A 14082-nucleotide genomic window follows, 5' to 3' on the forward strand; every position below is an offset into this window, starting at 1 on the left:
GTATAAATAATATCATAAACTCAAAAACCCTGGGTCGACGACCCAGGCATCCTAACAACAGATTAAGGAGGCAGATCTTAGTTCATCCCTCTAGCCCGTGTGATATGAGACCCAGCTGAGATCTGGTGATATGTTAACTTTAAAAACTGCTTTGACAGCATCAATCCTTTCAGATTGCAGTAAGTTTGGCGCATGACCAAAATACATGAGTGTGAGCTGTTATTTGAATGCCACACTTTCTCCAGCATGAGCCGGGATTATTTAGGTTCATCTTTGATTTTTGGAGTTCTGAAAAAGCTTAATATTATAGTCCACTTAAACTCCCTCGATGTGTATGAATTTGTAGTAAAATTAGCTTCAATGCATATTACCTCTACTTACTTTAAAAAAAATAACAGTTTCTTCCTCCCAACTCTGCTTAATAGCTACAAGATTATGCTGGTTCATGGACACAAAAATGTCATATAAAGTACTTATTTTCTATCCTCCTGTCACAGCTGGTGTGACAGGCAGGATGGTGTGTTTAGAGGTGTGGTGCAAAGCACAGGAATGGGAGAAAAATGAAGTATAACAAAAAGTGAGCCTTTATTTGGGCTAATGTCAAAACAAAAACATGGCAAACTAGAGAAAAACTAAAAATAAAACATGAAAAATGTGCCATGAACATGGCCTGCAGAGGAACATGAAAAACTATAACATGAGATAATCAGAACATGAACAGGAGCTGGAGGGAAAACCTGAGACATGAAGAGCCGAGACTCACAGAAGCATGTAGCGAGACAAACAGATGACCCGAGACTGAACAGAGGAAGACAGAGGACTTAAATACACAGAAGGGTAATGAGGGAAGTAGAAAAACCTGGGGAAACACAGCTGACACAAATGAACATGACACCACAGGGGAAGCAAAACTAAACACACTGAACATGGAAACACAAACCTGCCAATTAGGACATTGAACATACAGACATGAAATACCTGAGGAGACACGGAACACAGGGAGACACTAAAGCAGTGGCATAACTCAAAGTAAAACACAGGACAAGACAGATTATACAGAGCACAGAAAAAGACTCATAAATCAGTAGACATAGAAGAAACGAAAACTAGAATAAAAAGTCACCGCTGCGGGGGTAAGTGTTTCTTGCACATATTCTATTGCCTTTACAGGTCTTGGAACTCTTTATCTTCATCTCCATTTTTAATATGGAGCCTCGCCGGGTACAGTCACTCAAGTTAGTATTCATGGACCCAGATTACTCTGCAAGGCTCCTCACTACAGTAGCCATATTGCTCTGACTATCCATCAAGCAGTGCAGCTTCATAGCTTACCAAAGATGTGCTAAAACATTTTTGACCGATTTTTGAGCACTGTGTACCACATAAAATCGGTTCGAGGTCAGTAAGCACAACGGGTATTCATACATAAGGCGCACTGGATTATATGGTGCACTGTCGATTTTTGTGAAAATGTAACAACTTTAGGTCCATCTTATAGTGCAGAAAAATACTGTACATCATGTCTGTTTTAAGATGTGCAATGTGTATTGACCTGAGAGTTTCCAGTTTACAGTGTGGACTTGCCAGACCAGCAGACAGAAACTTTATTCCTGAATCCTGTAGGTCGTTGTTACTCAGGTTCAGCTCTCTCAGGCTGCAGGACTCCGTGTCAAGAGCCGAGGACAAAGCTTGACAGCTTCTCTCTGAGAGGTTACACCCACCCAGCCTAAATTGCAAATGAAAATGTTCAGGGGGTTTTTCAATTCCATATCTAAACAGTTAAAGCAACAATGTTGAGGTGTGTCTCTACACACTTACAGAGATTTGTTGGAAGTTTTTACCCATGGCAACAACCTCAGAAAAGTCTTCTCTGAAGCAGTGTGTTTCTTCAGGTCAAACACCTCCAGGTCTTCTGAAAATAAGAGTTGATCCTAGATCTATTCAATTCAATTTTATTTATGTAGCGCCAAATCACAACGAATGTCGCCTCAAGGCGCTTTATATTGTACAGTAGATACAGAGAAAAGCCCAACAATAATATGACCCCCTATGAGCAAGCACTTTGGCGACAGTGGGAAGGAAAAATGGTAAATGGCTTGTATTTGTATAGCACTTTACTAGTCCCTAAGGACCCCAAAGAGCTTTACATATCCAGTCATCCACCCATTCACACACACATTCACACACTGGTGATGGCAAGCTACATACACAGCCACCCTGGGGCGCACTGACAGAGGTGAGGCTGCCGGACACTGGCGCCACCGGGCACTCAGACCACCACCAGTAGGCAATGGGTGAAGTGTCTTGCCCAATAGGGCAAGACACACGCCGTGGCGATGACTGAGGTGAACTCACGGGGCAGATAGAAAGGGCGGCACTTAATGCTCAGGAACTCCAGATGTGGCGAGCAGCCGCTGGAGAGAGTAGAAATGCTCCTGGCATCACACCACTTTCTGTTTACCATGAAACACACTCCTCCACCTTTGGTTTTGTTCGACTCTGCCATTCTGTCCGCGCGGAGCACAAAGAATGAATCCGACGGAGTTACGGCCTGGTCCGGCACGGTGGGGGACAGCCATGTCTCCGTGAAGCACAGAATGTTGCAGTCCCTCATGTCACGTTGGAAGGTGACCCTTGCTCTTAGATCATCGAGCTTGTTCTCCATGGATAGTACATTGGCCAGTAGGATACTGGGCAGTGGTGCGCGATGCGCCTGCTGTCTCAGTCTGTTCCTAATACCAGCGCGTTTTCCCCGGCGCTTCTTTGTTCTGCGCCTCGGATGAGCGGCCCGTCCTTTGTTGTTCTCCGCGCCGCGTAGAATCTCTGGCGGCCAGGAAGGGTCAGGTTTAAAAGTGTCCAAGATTAGATGTGCAACCTTGGCACCGATGTTTACAAGTGATCCGCTGTCGTATACTATAAAACTAGAGGATTTTGGGATGTAAACCAGAGCAAAAAATAAGTAAAAAACAAGAAAAGTGGATAGTCGGAGCAGAGCGGTCAGGAAGGCGTCTGGACGTGGCCGCGCCATCTTTTTTTTTTTTTTTACTCTAGGAACAACAAGTAGGCCTGCAGTGCGAGAGTGAAGTGCTATAATAGGGTGATATGGTACTACAAGGTCATTAAGATAAGATGGGGCCTGATTATTTCAGACCTTGTATGTGAGGAGCATGATTTTAAATTCAGTTCTGGCTTTAACAGGAAGCGATTGAAGGGAAGCCAAAACAGGAGAAATATGCTCGCTCTTTCAAGTCCCTGTCAGTACTCTTGCTGCAGCATTTTGGATTAACTGAAGGCTTTTCAGCAAGATTTTTGGACATCCTCATAATAACAAATTGCAGTAGTCCAGCCTGGAAGTAATAAATGCATGAACTAGTTTTTCAGCATCACTCTGAGACAGGATATTTCTAACTTTAGAGATGTTGCGCAAATGGAAGAAAGCAGTCTTACATATTTGTTTAATATGTGCGTTGAAGAACATATCCTGGTCAAAAATGACTCCAAGGTTCCTCACAGCGTTACTGGAGGCCAAAGTAATGGCATCCAGAGTAAGAATCTGGTTAGATACCATATTTCTAAGATTTTCAGGGCCAAGTACAATAACCTCAGTTTTATCTGAATTAACAAGAAAGTTGGCGGCCATCAAGGTCTTAATGTCTTTAAGACATTCCTGCAGTTTAACTAATTGGTGTGTGTTATCTGGCTTCATGGATAGATAGAGCTGGGTGTCATCTGCATAGTAGTGAAAATGTATGCTATGTCTTCCAATGATACTGCCTAAGGTAAGCATGTATAATGTAAACAGAATTGGTCCTAGCACCAAACCCTGTGGAACACCATAATTGACCTTAGTGGGTGAAGAGGACTCTCCATTTACATGTACACTGTAAAATATAATATTGTGTTTAATTAAAAATATTAAATAGGCTGAACTCAGTTTTTATCAATTTGTTATTAGAACTAGATTTAAATAAGTTACCAGTACTTTTTATGCAAAAACACTATAAACTCAATTTATTTGAGTTGTCTTAACTTAGAAAAACTAAGTAAGATGGAAGTTTTGCTTCTCAGGGCAGAAGGATGAAAGATGTGTTTTGAAAATGCCATGTCACTACCGTCCTCCTCCCTCGCGGATCAGTCTGCATGTTCATGGTGGCAGTATTTGTTATGGAATATGTTGATTAAACCTGGAAAAGCGTCAGCTCAAGATATTATTATTGTCATTGCTATGGATCTTTACCTGATACACTGACTTGGTGAGTAAATGTTTACTCTTATTCAAACTGATTTTGTGGCTTCTCTTACTTTAGCACCAGGTTTATAATCTTGCTAGCTAGTTAGTGTTAGTGTTTGTTTTGTGCCCAAATCATTTTGCACATCATTAGAATGAAAGTTATTGGCCATGTTTGCATAGCCCTTTTTAAAATTATGCTTTCATGACATTATTGTGTGTTGGGTGGTAGTCATGGCTATCCAGACTGACAATTGGGACATTGAGTGTCACCTCTCCGGTGGGGAGGCAGCCTGAGATTGTCCAAATTGGAGTCTGTTTTATACCAAATGCAGAAAAAAATGTTTTAAGAAAGCAAATGGCCTGTATTTATATAGCGCTTTACTAGTCCCTAAGGACCCCAAAGCGCTTTACATATCCAGTCATCCACCCATTCACACACACTGGTGATGGCAGCTACATTGTAGCCACAGCCACCCTGGGGCACACTGACAGAGGCGAGGCTGCCGGACACTGGCGCCACCGGGCCCTCTGACCACCACCAGTAGGCAACGGGTGAAGTGTCTTGCCCAAGGACACAACAACCGAGACTGTCCAAGCCGGGGCTCGAACCGGCAACCTTCCAATTACAAGGCGAACTCCCAACTCTTGAGCCACAATCGCCCCAAAAGCAATTAAGTTCATGTTCCAAAAAATATGATTGTTTGCTTGCAGGACAACAGGAGAGATGAGTCCTCCGTCACTGATGGTGTGGTCAGTGAAGATGGTCGCCTGCAGGTTCAAGCTCATTGCATCTCCAACCCACATCCACTGCCACTATACTTAAGGGAAGTTAAAGACTTTCTTCTGCACCTACATTTGGATCACCTCGATCCATGATAGTCATTCAGACAGTAATGCCTGGACTGGAAACAAGCCATCCTTAAAATATTACAACATTGCAGCTCCTGTGTTGGAATGCAAAACAAATGTGTTGTTTAAATTAGAGACTGCACTTGTGACAGAACAACAAATATTTTATTTTGATTATATAAGTAATGTAAGTACAAAACAAACTTGTGGTAGGTCTAAACTTATTTTCAATAATTGCATCTGAGACTTTGTTTCATTGTAAGATTATAACAGTGATGACAATATAATTGTTTGTTGTTCAGGAGAACAGTGTCCAGTATGTTGGCTGTTATACTTTCTTGTGTTTGAAAATAAAAGTTGGGCTCATTTTAACATCATTACAAAAAGTGTTGTTAATTATTTTTAATCATATTCAGGTTACCACAAATTGTTTTTTCATTTAGTTGAACTTGAAATGTTTGTCAGTAGGTAAACAATTAGTATTGTACAGTCAGAAATATCAAGTTATTCTTAATACTGCAGACTTGCAATGTATAAGTTGTCCTAATAGTCATCTTAAGTAAGCTTTACTTAGTTTTTTTGAGGCAACGAGTTTCCTTAATTTTTTTGAGTTCTGGGAACTAACAAGGCTGTACAGTGTACAAATTGGAGTCTATTAGATAGATATGATACAAACCACTGCAGCACAGTACCTGTAATACCTACAGCATGTTCTAATCACTCTAATAGGATATTATGGTCGACAGTATCGAACGCTGCACTGAGGTCTAGCAGGACAAGCACAGAGATGAGTCCACTGTCAGAGGCCATAAGAAGATCATTTGTAACCTTCACTAAAGCTGTTTCTGTGCTGTGATGAGCTCTGAAACCTGACTGAAACCCTTCAAATAAGCCATTCCTCTGCAGATGATCTGTTAGCTGTTTGACAACTACTCTTTCAAGGATTTTTGATATGAAAGGAAGGTTGGAGATTGGCCTATAATTAGCTAAGACTGCTGGGTCTACAGATGGCTTTTTGAGTAAAGGTTTAACTACAGCCACCTTGAAGGCCTGTGGTACATAGCCGATTATTAGAGATAGGTTGATCATATTTAAGATTGGCGCATTAATTAATGGCAGGACTTCTTTGAGCAGTTTTGTAGGAATGGGGTCTAAAAGACACGTTGATGGTTTGGAGGAAGTAATTATTGAAGTTAACTCAGAAAGATCAATTGGAGAAAAAGAGTCTAACTTAACATCAATGGTACTAAAAGTAGCTGTAGATAATATTAATGTGGGAGGATTATTGGTAATGTTTTCTCTAATGGCTAAAATTTTATTTGTGAAGAAGTTCATGAAGTCATTACTAGTTAATGTTAAAGGGCTGGTTGGTTCGATAGAGCTCTGACTTTTTGTCAGCCTGGCTACAGTGCTGAAGAGAAACCTAAGGTTGTTCTTATTTTCTTCAATCAGTGATGAATAGTAAGATGTTCTGGCTTTGTGGAGGGCTTTCTTATAAAGCAATAAACTATTTCTCCAGGCTAAATGATGATCCTCTAAATTTGTGAAACACCATTTCCTCTCCAGCTTACGAGTCATCTGCTTTAGGCTACGTGTTTGAGAATTATACCACGGAGTCAGGTACTTCTGATTTGAGGCCTTAGTTTTCACAGGAGCTACAGTATCCAGAGTCGTACGTAGTGAGGAGGTAAAATTATTAACAAGATAATCGACCTCTGATGGGGTAGTGGTCAGATAGCTGCTTTGCTCTATGAGCATTGAAGATGATAACAGTGGGTGGATTATATTCTTAAACTTAGTTACAGCGCTTTCAGAAAGACATCTACTGTGATAAAGTCTGCTCCCCACCGCTGTGTAATCAATTATTGTAAATGTAAATGTTATCAGGAAATGATCAGACAGGAGAGGGTTTTCAGGAAACACTGTTAAATGTTCAGTTTCTATGCCATATGTTAAAACAAGATCTAGACTGTGATTAAAGTGGTGGGTGGGTTCTTTTACATTTTGAGAGAAGCCAATTGAGTCTAATAACAGATTAAATGCCATGTTGAGGCTGTTATTTTTAGCATCTACATGAATGTTAAAATCACCCACAATAATTATTTTATCTGAGCTGAGCACTAAATTAGATAAAAAGTCTGAGAAATCAGAGAGAAACTCTGTGTAAGGCCCAGGTGGACGATAGATGATAACAAGTAAAACTGGTTTCTGATTTTTCCAGCAGGGGTGGACAAGGCTAAGCGTCAGGCTTTCAAATGAATTAAAAGTCTGTCTTGGTCTTTCGTTAATTAATAGGCTGGTGTGAAAAATTGCTGCCACACCGCCCCCTCGGCCTGTGCTTCGAGATTTCTGGTAGTTAGAATGACTCGGGGGTGTTGATTCATTTAAATTAACATAATCATCCTGCTGCAACCAGGTTTCTGTAAGGCAGGAGTAAATCGATTTGTTGATCAATTATTAAGTCATGTACTAACAGAGACTTGGAGGAGAGAGACCTAATATTTAATAATCCACATTTCACTGTTTTACTCTTTGGTTAAGATGTGGATACTGTATTGTTCCTTCTTTGTGATTTTTTATGTTTAAGTTGTTTGTTGCTGGTTTTTAGTTTGTTTTTTGTCTGTTTGGGAGCTGACACAGTCTCAATGGAGATGGGTTTTGGGGGGGGGGGGGGGGGGGGGGGTAGCAGGAGGAGAGAAGCTGCAGAGAGGCGTGTCAGACTGCAACTCTGCTTCCTGGTCCCAACTCTGGATAGTCATATTTTGGGGGGATTTAATACATTTGTCCATATTTCTAGAAATGAGAGCTGCTCCATCCAAAGTGGGATGGATGCCGTCTCTCCTAACAAGACCAGGTTTCCTCCAGAAGGTTTGCCAATTATCCATGAAGCCCACATCGTTTCTTGAACACCACTCAGACAGCCAGCAATTTAAGGAGAACATGCGGCTAAACATGTCACTCCTGGTCTTATTGGGGACCGACCAGAGAAAACTACAGAGTCCGACATTGTTTTGGCAAACAGATCTTTATACAAAGTCTTTTTCAAACATGCTGTGGTAGCTTTCTTCCTGATCCTAGTTGTGCCTGATTTCTCCCTTTCACTTGGAATCAACCCTAGATCTTTTCTGTATAATCTGGAATGGAACAGACCTTAGCTGACCTTGAATCAGTTTGTCAGACATTTCCAGTTGGTTTTGAACCTCTGAAAAATGGGGGAACCTTGGAAAACCTTGAATCAGAGCTGGAAGCCTGTCACAGATTGATTTGATTTAAAGTCCACAGTAATGGTGTCCAAATTCTTATGGACCTAACATTAGCAGCTGAAGCAAGTGATTACATTTTGTCTAGTAGTTCCTGTTTTGTCTTTATCTCACTATGATTGCATTTTCTATCTTCTCTTTGCTATCACCTACCAAAGTTGGCAGAAGCAGAAGGATGCCCCTCCCTGATTCTGGTTCTGTTAGAGGTATCTCCTAGTTCAAAGGGAGTATTTCCTTTCCACTGTCACCAAGTGCTGCTCATTGGAATGGTCTCTTTAATACTGTTGCTCTTTGCCTTATAATGTAAAGCACCTTGAAATAACTTTTACTAAACTGTTCTATAAAACTGAACTGATTTGACATGAAAGTGCATTGTGAATTGACCTCTAGATGAAATTGTGTATGTTCTTCATCTTTTTACAAATACTTGTAATTACTTGTTTATTTTTGTCCCACTCACACTGGCAATAAAAAGATAATACAATCAAAGAAATTCAAACCAGAAATTCACAACATAGTAATCATTCTTTGCACAAATAGCCCTAAGCTACAAAACACACTGGAACAAGTCTACCTCTGATAAGATGAGTAGAAGTATGCCCCCCAACTTTATCTTGGAAACATCAAATACTGTTCCCCCCAGTCTGTGAATTATTCACCCTCAGGTACACACCAGATTTACCTTTTGTCACGTAACGCTATGTGGCAGGCATGATTTATCCCAAACGCAGGACTCAAAATGCAACAGGATACACTCCAAGAGGCAGCTTTATTTTGGCTGTGAACATGCTATGTTCATTATAAATAAGAAAACATGGAAACTGGAAACTAGAAACTAAGAACTAAGAACCGAAAAACAAGGAACCTAAGAACAGACTCTGAAATAACCTGGGTAACTCAGCTTTATCCCAACAGTTTTTTTTTTCAAAACAATCACTTTGTGTCCTTCACCAATTTAGTCTTGACATTTAAAATTATAACCCAACATAACATTTAATTTGTGAAAATCAAGACTTTTTTTAAAAAGCAAAACAGGAAAAAACAACACTCTAACAACACTCTAAAGACAGAAGGGGTTATCATACAACGCAAAGATCATAAAATCCAGGATCCATCCACCCTGCTCACTCCAGATCAGGCCTGACAGGAAGCTGCAGCTTGTCCAACACAAAAACACAACGTAAGACAAGTAAACCCAGTGCACCGTGGAACACAGAAAAGTCCCTTTATGCAGTTTACTCTTTCTTCACACACACACATTTTATTTTATTTTGTGGACCTCCTCATCACCACCATGTCACCATCACAGTATCTCCAGTTGTTCCATACTTTAAAGTATTTGAGCAGTAGAATAAAAAGCAGAAGCTAATGGTCCTCACACCTCACTAGGTATCCTTCTCTTCCCCTGTTCTTCCCTTCTCCACAGTGGAAGAAAGTGAAGTGTGTTTAAATCCTTTCAGCAGAATAAATCTGAGGCTCTTATGTCCACATGCACCTTCTTCTCCTCCACTGACTTACCTTTATTCATCTTGAGCTTCTTTGTGATCAGATTGGTCACTGTCACAGCATCATTCAAAGCATATTTCTGGACTATCAGATCCACCGTTTCCGTCCTGCTCAAAGTCTCCAGGCCCATCTTCCTGATGGCCGGGAAATCTCCCAGTAACTCCGGATCCTGGAGATAGCACTGGAATGAATTCAGCTCCTCATCTCTCAAATCCTGTAGCACCTCCAGCAGCTGGTGCTTCACCCGCATCTCCATGTCTGACCTGTGGAAACATCAGAGCTCACCTGTGACTGTCAGAGAGCTCATGGGGTTTCAGACCAGCATAACTGTGCACACAACACAACACAAATTCCTCCTACCCGTGACATCAGTCTTTATAATTCCTTCCCATTTCACCTGGGCTCCTCAGTTGTAAGAGCTTGGTTTTATTCTACATCGTACTCTTTAACTTAGGACCATTTACAGTGGGATGCAAAAGTTTGGGCAACCTTGTTAATAGTCATTATTTTCCTGTATAAATCGTTGGTTGTTACAATAAAAAATGTCAGTTAGATATATCATATAGGAGACACACACAGTGATATTTGAGAAGTAAAATGAAGTTTATTGGATTTACAGAAAGTGTGCAATAATTGTTTAAACAAAATCAGGCAGGTGCAAAGATTTGGGCACTGTTGTCATTTTATTGATTCCAAAACCTTTAGAACTAATTATTGGAACTCAAATTGGCTTGGTAAGCTCAGTGACCCCTGACCTACATACACAGGTGAATCCAATAATGAGAAAGAGTATTTAAGGGGGTCAATTGTAACTTTCCTGCCTCTTTTAATTTTCTCTGAAGTGTAGCAACATGGGGGTCTCAAGACAACTCTCAAATGACTTGAAGACAAAGATTGTTCACCATCATGGTTTAGGGGAAGGATACAGAAAGCTGTCTCAGAGATTTAAGCTGTCTGTTTCCACAGTTAGGAACATATTGAGAAAATGGAAGACCACAGGCTCAGTTCAAGTTAAGGCTCGAAGTGGCAGACGAACAAAAATCTCAGATAGACAGAAGTGACGAATGGTGAGAACAGTCAGAGTCAACCATCAGACCAACACCAAAGACCTAAAACATCATCTTGCAGAAGATGGAGTCACTGTGCATCGTTCAACCATCCGGCGCACTTTACACAAGGAGATGCTGTATATGAGAGTGATGTAGAGGAAGCCTTTTCTCCGCCCACAGCACAAACAGAGCCGCTAAGGCACATTTGGACAAGCCAGCTTCATTCTGGAATAAGGTGCTGTGGACTGATGAAACTAAAACTGAGTTATTTGGGCATAACAAGGGGCGTTATGCATGGAGGAAAAAGAACACAGCATTCCAAGAAAAACACCTGCTAGCTACAGTAAAATATGGTGATGGTTCCATCATGCTGTGGGGCTGTGTGGCCAGTGCAGGGAGTGGGAATCTTGTCAAAGTTGAGGGACACATGGATTCCACTCAGTATCAGCAGATTCTGGATACCAATGTCCTGGAATCAGTAACAAAGCTGAAGCTGCGCCGGGGCTGGATCATTCAATAAGACAACGACCCAAAACACTGCTCAAAATCCACTAAGGCATTCATGCAGAGGAACAAGTACAACGTTCTGGAATGGCCATATCAGTCCCCAGACCTGAATATTATTGAAAATCTGTGGTGTGAGTTAAAGACAGCTGTCCATGCTCGGAAGCCATCAAAACTGAATGAACTAGAGATGTTTTGTAAAGAGGAATGGTCCAAAATACCTTCAACCACAATCCAGACTCTCATTGGAACCTACAAGAGGCTGTAATTTCTGCAAAAGGCGGATCTACTAAATATTGATTTCATTTCTTTTTTAGTGGTGCCCAAATTTATGCACCTGCCTGATTTTGTTTAAACAATTATTGCACACTTTCTGTAAATCCAATAAACATCATTTCACTTCTCAAATATCACTATGTGTGTCTCCTATATGATATATTTAACTGACATTTTTTATTGTAACAACCAACAATTTATACAGGAAAATAATGACAAGGTTGCCCAAACTTTTGCATCCCACTGTAATTTAGCAAACTTCAGCTTATTTTTATTTGTTTTCAGATAAAGACTTTGTGTTTTCTCTCCTTCATATTTATATTTGAATTCTGCGAAAGTAATTTCCCCTCCCTGGATCAATTAAATGTTGTGATTTTACAAACACACTGTTCACAGAACATGCCAGTTTCCAGCAGTGCCCCCTTGTGTTTAAGAGGAAAAATCATGAATCATATGCACCGAACGACAGTTGAGAGTACCCAGCCTTCTTGGAGTCCCTGGGTGGGATGCTTGAGGGTGGGTCCACCTGGGGATTCTGTTGTTTTACTGGGAGACTTCAAAGCTCATGTAGGTAACAACAGTGAGAGGAGGGGAGTGGCTGGGAGGAGATCTGCCAGATCTGAACCCAAGTGTTGTTCTGTTACTGGACTTCTGTGCAAATGACAGTTTGTCCATAACAAACACCATGTTCGAACATAAGGGCGTCCATAAGTGCACGTGACACCAGAACACTCTAGGCCGCAGGTCAATGATCTACCTGCCCTACCCTCACCTAGGGTCACAGCTACAGATGTTGACCAAAAGAACGAAATCGCAGATACAAGCAGGGAAAATCAGCTTTCTCCAAAGGGTGGCTGGCTTCTCCCTTAGAGATAGGGTGAAATGTTTATCCATCCAGGAAGGGCTCAGAGTAGAGCCGCTGCTCCTCCACATCGAAAGGAGCCAGTTGATGTGGTTCAGGCATCTGACTAGGATTTCTTCTGGGCGCCTCCTGGGTGAGGTGTTCCTGGCATGTCCCACCTGGAGCCCCCCGGGGCAGACCCAGGACATGCTACAGAGATTATATCTCTTGGCTGTCCTAGGAACCCCTTGATGTTTCCCCGGACAAGCTAGAGGAGGTAGCCGGGAAGAGGGAGGTCTGGGCTCCTCTGCTTAGGCTGCTGCCCCGTGACGCAACCCCAGATAAACGGAAGAAGATGGATGGATCGACTGAGAACAACAAAGCTGCAGAAAGAACCTGTCGTTATGCAAACGAGCAGTTTATGATAAATTAATTTACACCAACACAGCCATAAAGACGACACGTACAGCTCACACACTCAAAAACAGCCGATCGACTCACGCTGTAAATCATTCTGTATTCACACGGATTCAAAACCTCTGATGCTCTGTGCAGCCAAGGCTTCATGAACTGTGACATCAGACACCTGCTGCAGGTGAGCAGATAAGCATCCAGTCTCACACAGAGACACACACACAGACAGTCACACACACACTCGTTTCTCGTATCATGTGATGGTACGTCACAGCGCACATGTCTGAGTTTTCCATGCATGTGCGACGCGGGTAACAGTTACCGGTTACAAAAAACAGACGTGCCAGTGCTGCGCGTGGTATGTGAGCGGCCCATAACTGACTGAAGCGACCGCTGCTGTGTCACGTGCGTAAACGCGCCACTCTATTAACCTGAGGGCATGCAGCTACAGGGGTTAAACATCTGCACTGCGCAGTCTCCGTGTGTTCCTGTGGGGAAGGCTCGACCCCGCTGAGTCACCCTACCGCTTGACCCTGACCAGCTGGCAAACCAGAAGTGAACATCTGCCTGTAAGCGGAACAGCAGCAGCACAGCTCTCTCTCTCTCACACACACACACACATGCACACACCTACACACACACGCACACACGCACACACACACGGCTCACCTCTGTTGACAGTCCGGAAAACTCGGACCGGGGTTGCAAGTTAGACGGTCTTCTCCTGACTTCCGGTTTAAAAGGTTTAAGCCAATCAGAAGCTCCAGATGTTTGCCACACCCAGGAAACGTTTAGCAGCCTTTCAGTCACTCCCCCCCCCCCCCCCACACACACACACACGCACGCACACATGAAACACTTTCACTTTGTTTCCAGATGCTTCTTCATCATCTGCCTGTGCAGACTCCCTTCCTTCGTGCCAGATGTGATCCATACCGCCTAAAGTGATGTCATGAGGTAGTAAATATTAGAGTTGAATGTCTGGAGACCGGTCGAGACCATTTTTACGTGGTCTTGGTCTTCTCTTGGTCTTGCTGTCTCGGTCTTGCTTTCTCAGATCGACATTGGCTATATCGCAATTCAGGGTCTGCAGTACGCAGCCTTAACTGTCCTCAAGGACCACGTACTCAAAGACCGCTAAGGCCGGAAGTG

The 14082-nt window shown here is 42.2% G+C and overlaps 1 protein-coding gene across 3 annotated transcripts in view; it reads right to left on the reverse strand.

Moving 5' to 3' along the window:
• LOC147313296 (uncharacterized) overlaps window positions 1-13736 on the reverse strand; it is a 31409-nt gene extending 17673 nt beyond the window's left edge. For 2 of the 3 annotated variants that reach the window (XM_086265323.1, XM_086265321.1), the window contains exons 1-4: window positions 13600-13736; window positions 9859-10109; window positions 1819-1912; window positions 1553-1726 (exon numbers count right to left, since the gene is read on the reverse strand). In XM_086265323.1, coding sequence (XP_086121449.1) covers window positions 1553-1726; window positions 1819-1912; window positions 9859-10102 — 512 coding nt within the window. In that variant the 5' untranslated portion in view covers window positions 10103-10109; window positions 13600-13736. The remainder of the gene's footprint in view (window positions 1-1552; window positions 1727-1818; window positions 1913-9858; window positions 10110-13599) is intronic. The other variant, XM_086265322.1, reaches the window with a different exon arrangement.
• Between the last annotated feature and the right edge of the window lie 346 nt (window positions 13737-14082).

This window comes from Aulonocara sp. 'chitande type north' Nkhata Bay, linkage group LG15 (genome assembly GCF_057382095.1).
Source record: "Aulonocara sp. 'chitande type north' Nkhata Bay isolate Kocher_YH1m ecotype deep benthic linkage group LG15, A_spYH_male_GT1.1, whole genome shotgun sequence".
NCBI lineage: Eukaryota > Metazoa > Chordata > Actinopteri > Cichliformes > Cichlidae > Aulonocara > Aulonocara sp. 'chitande type north' Nkhata Bay.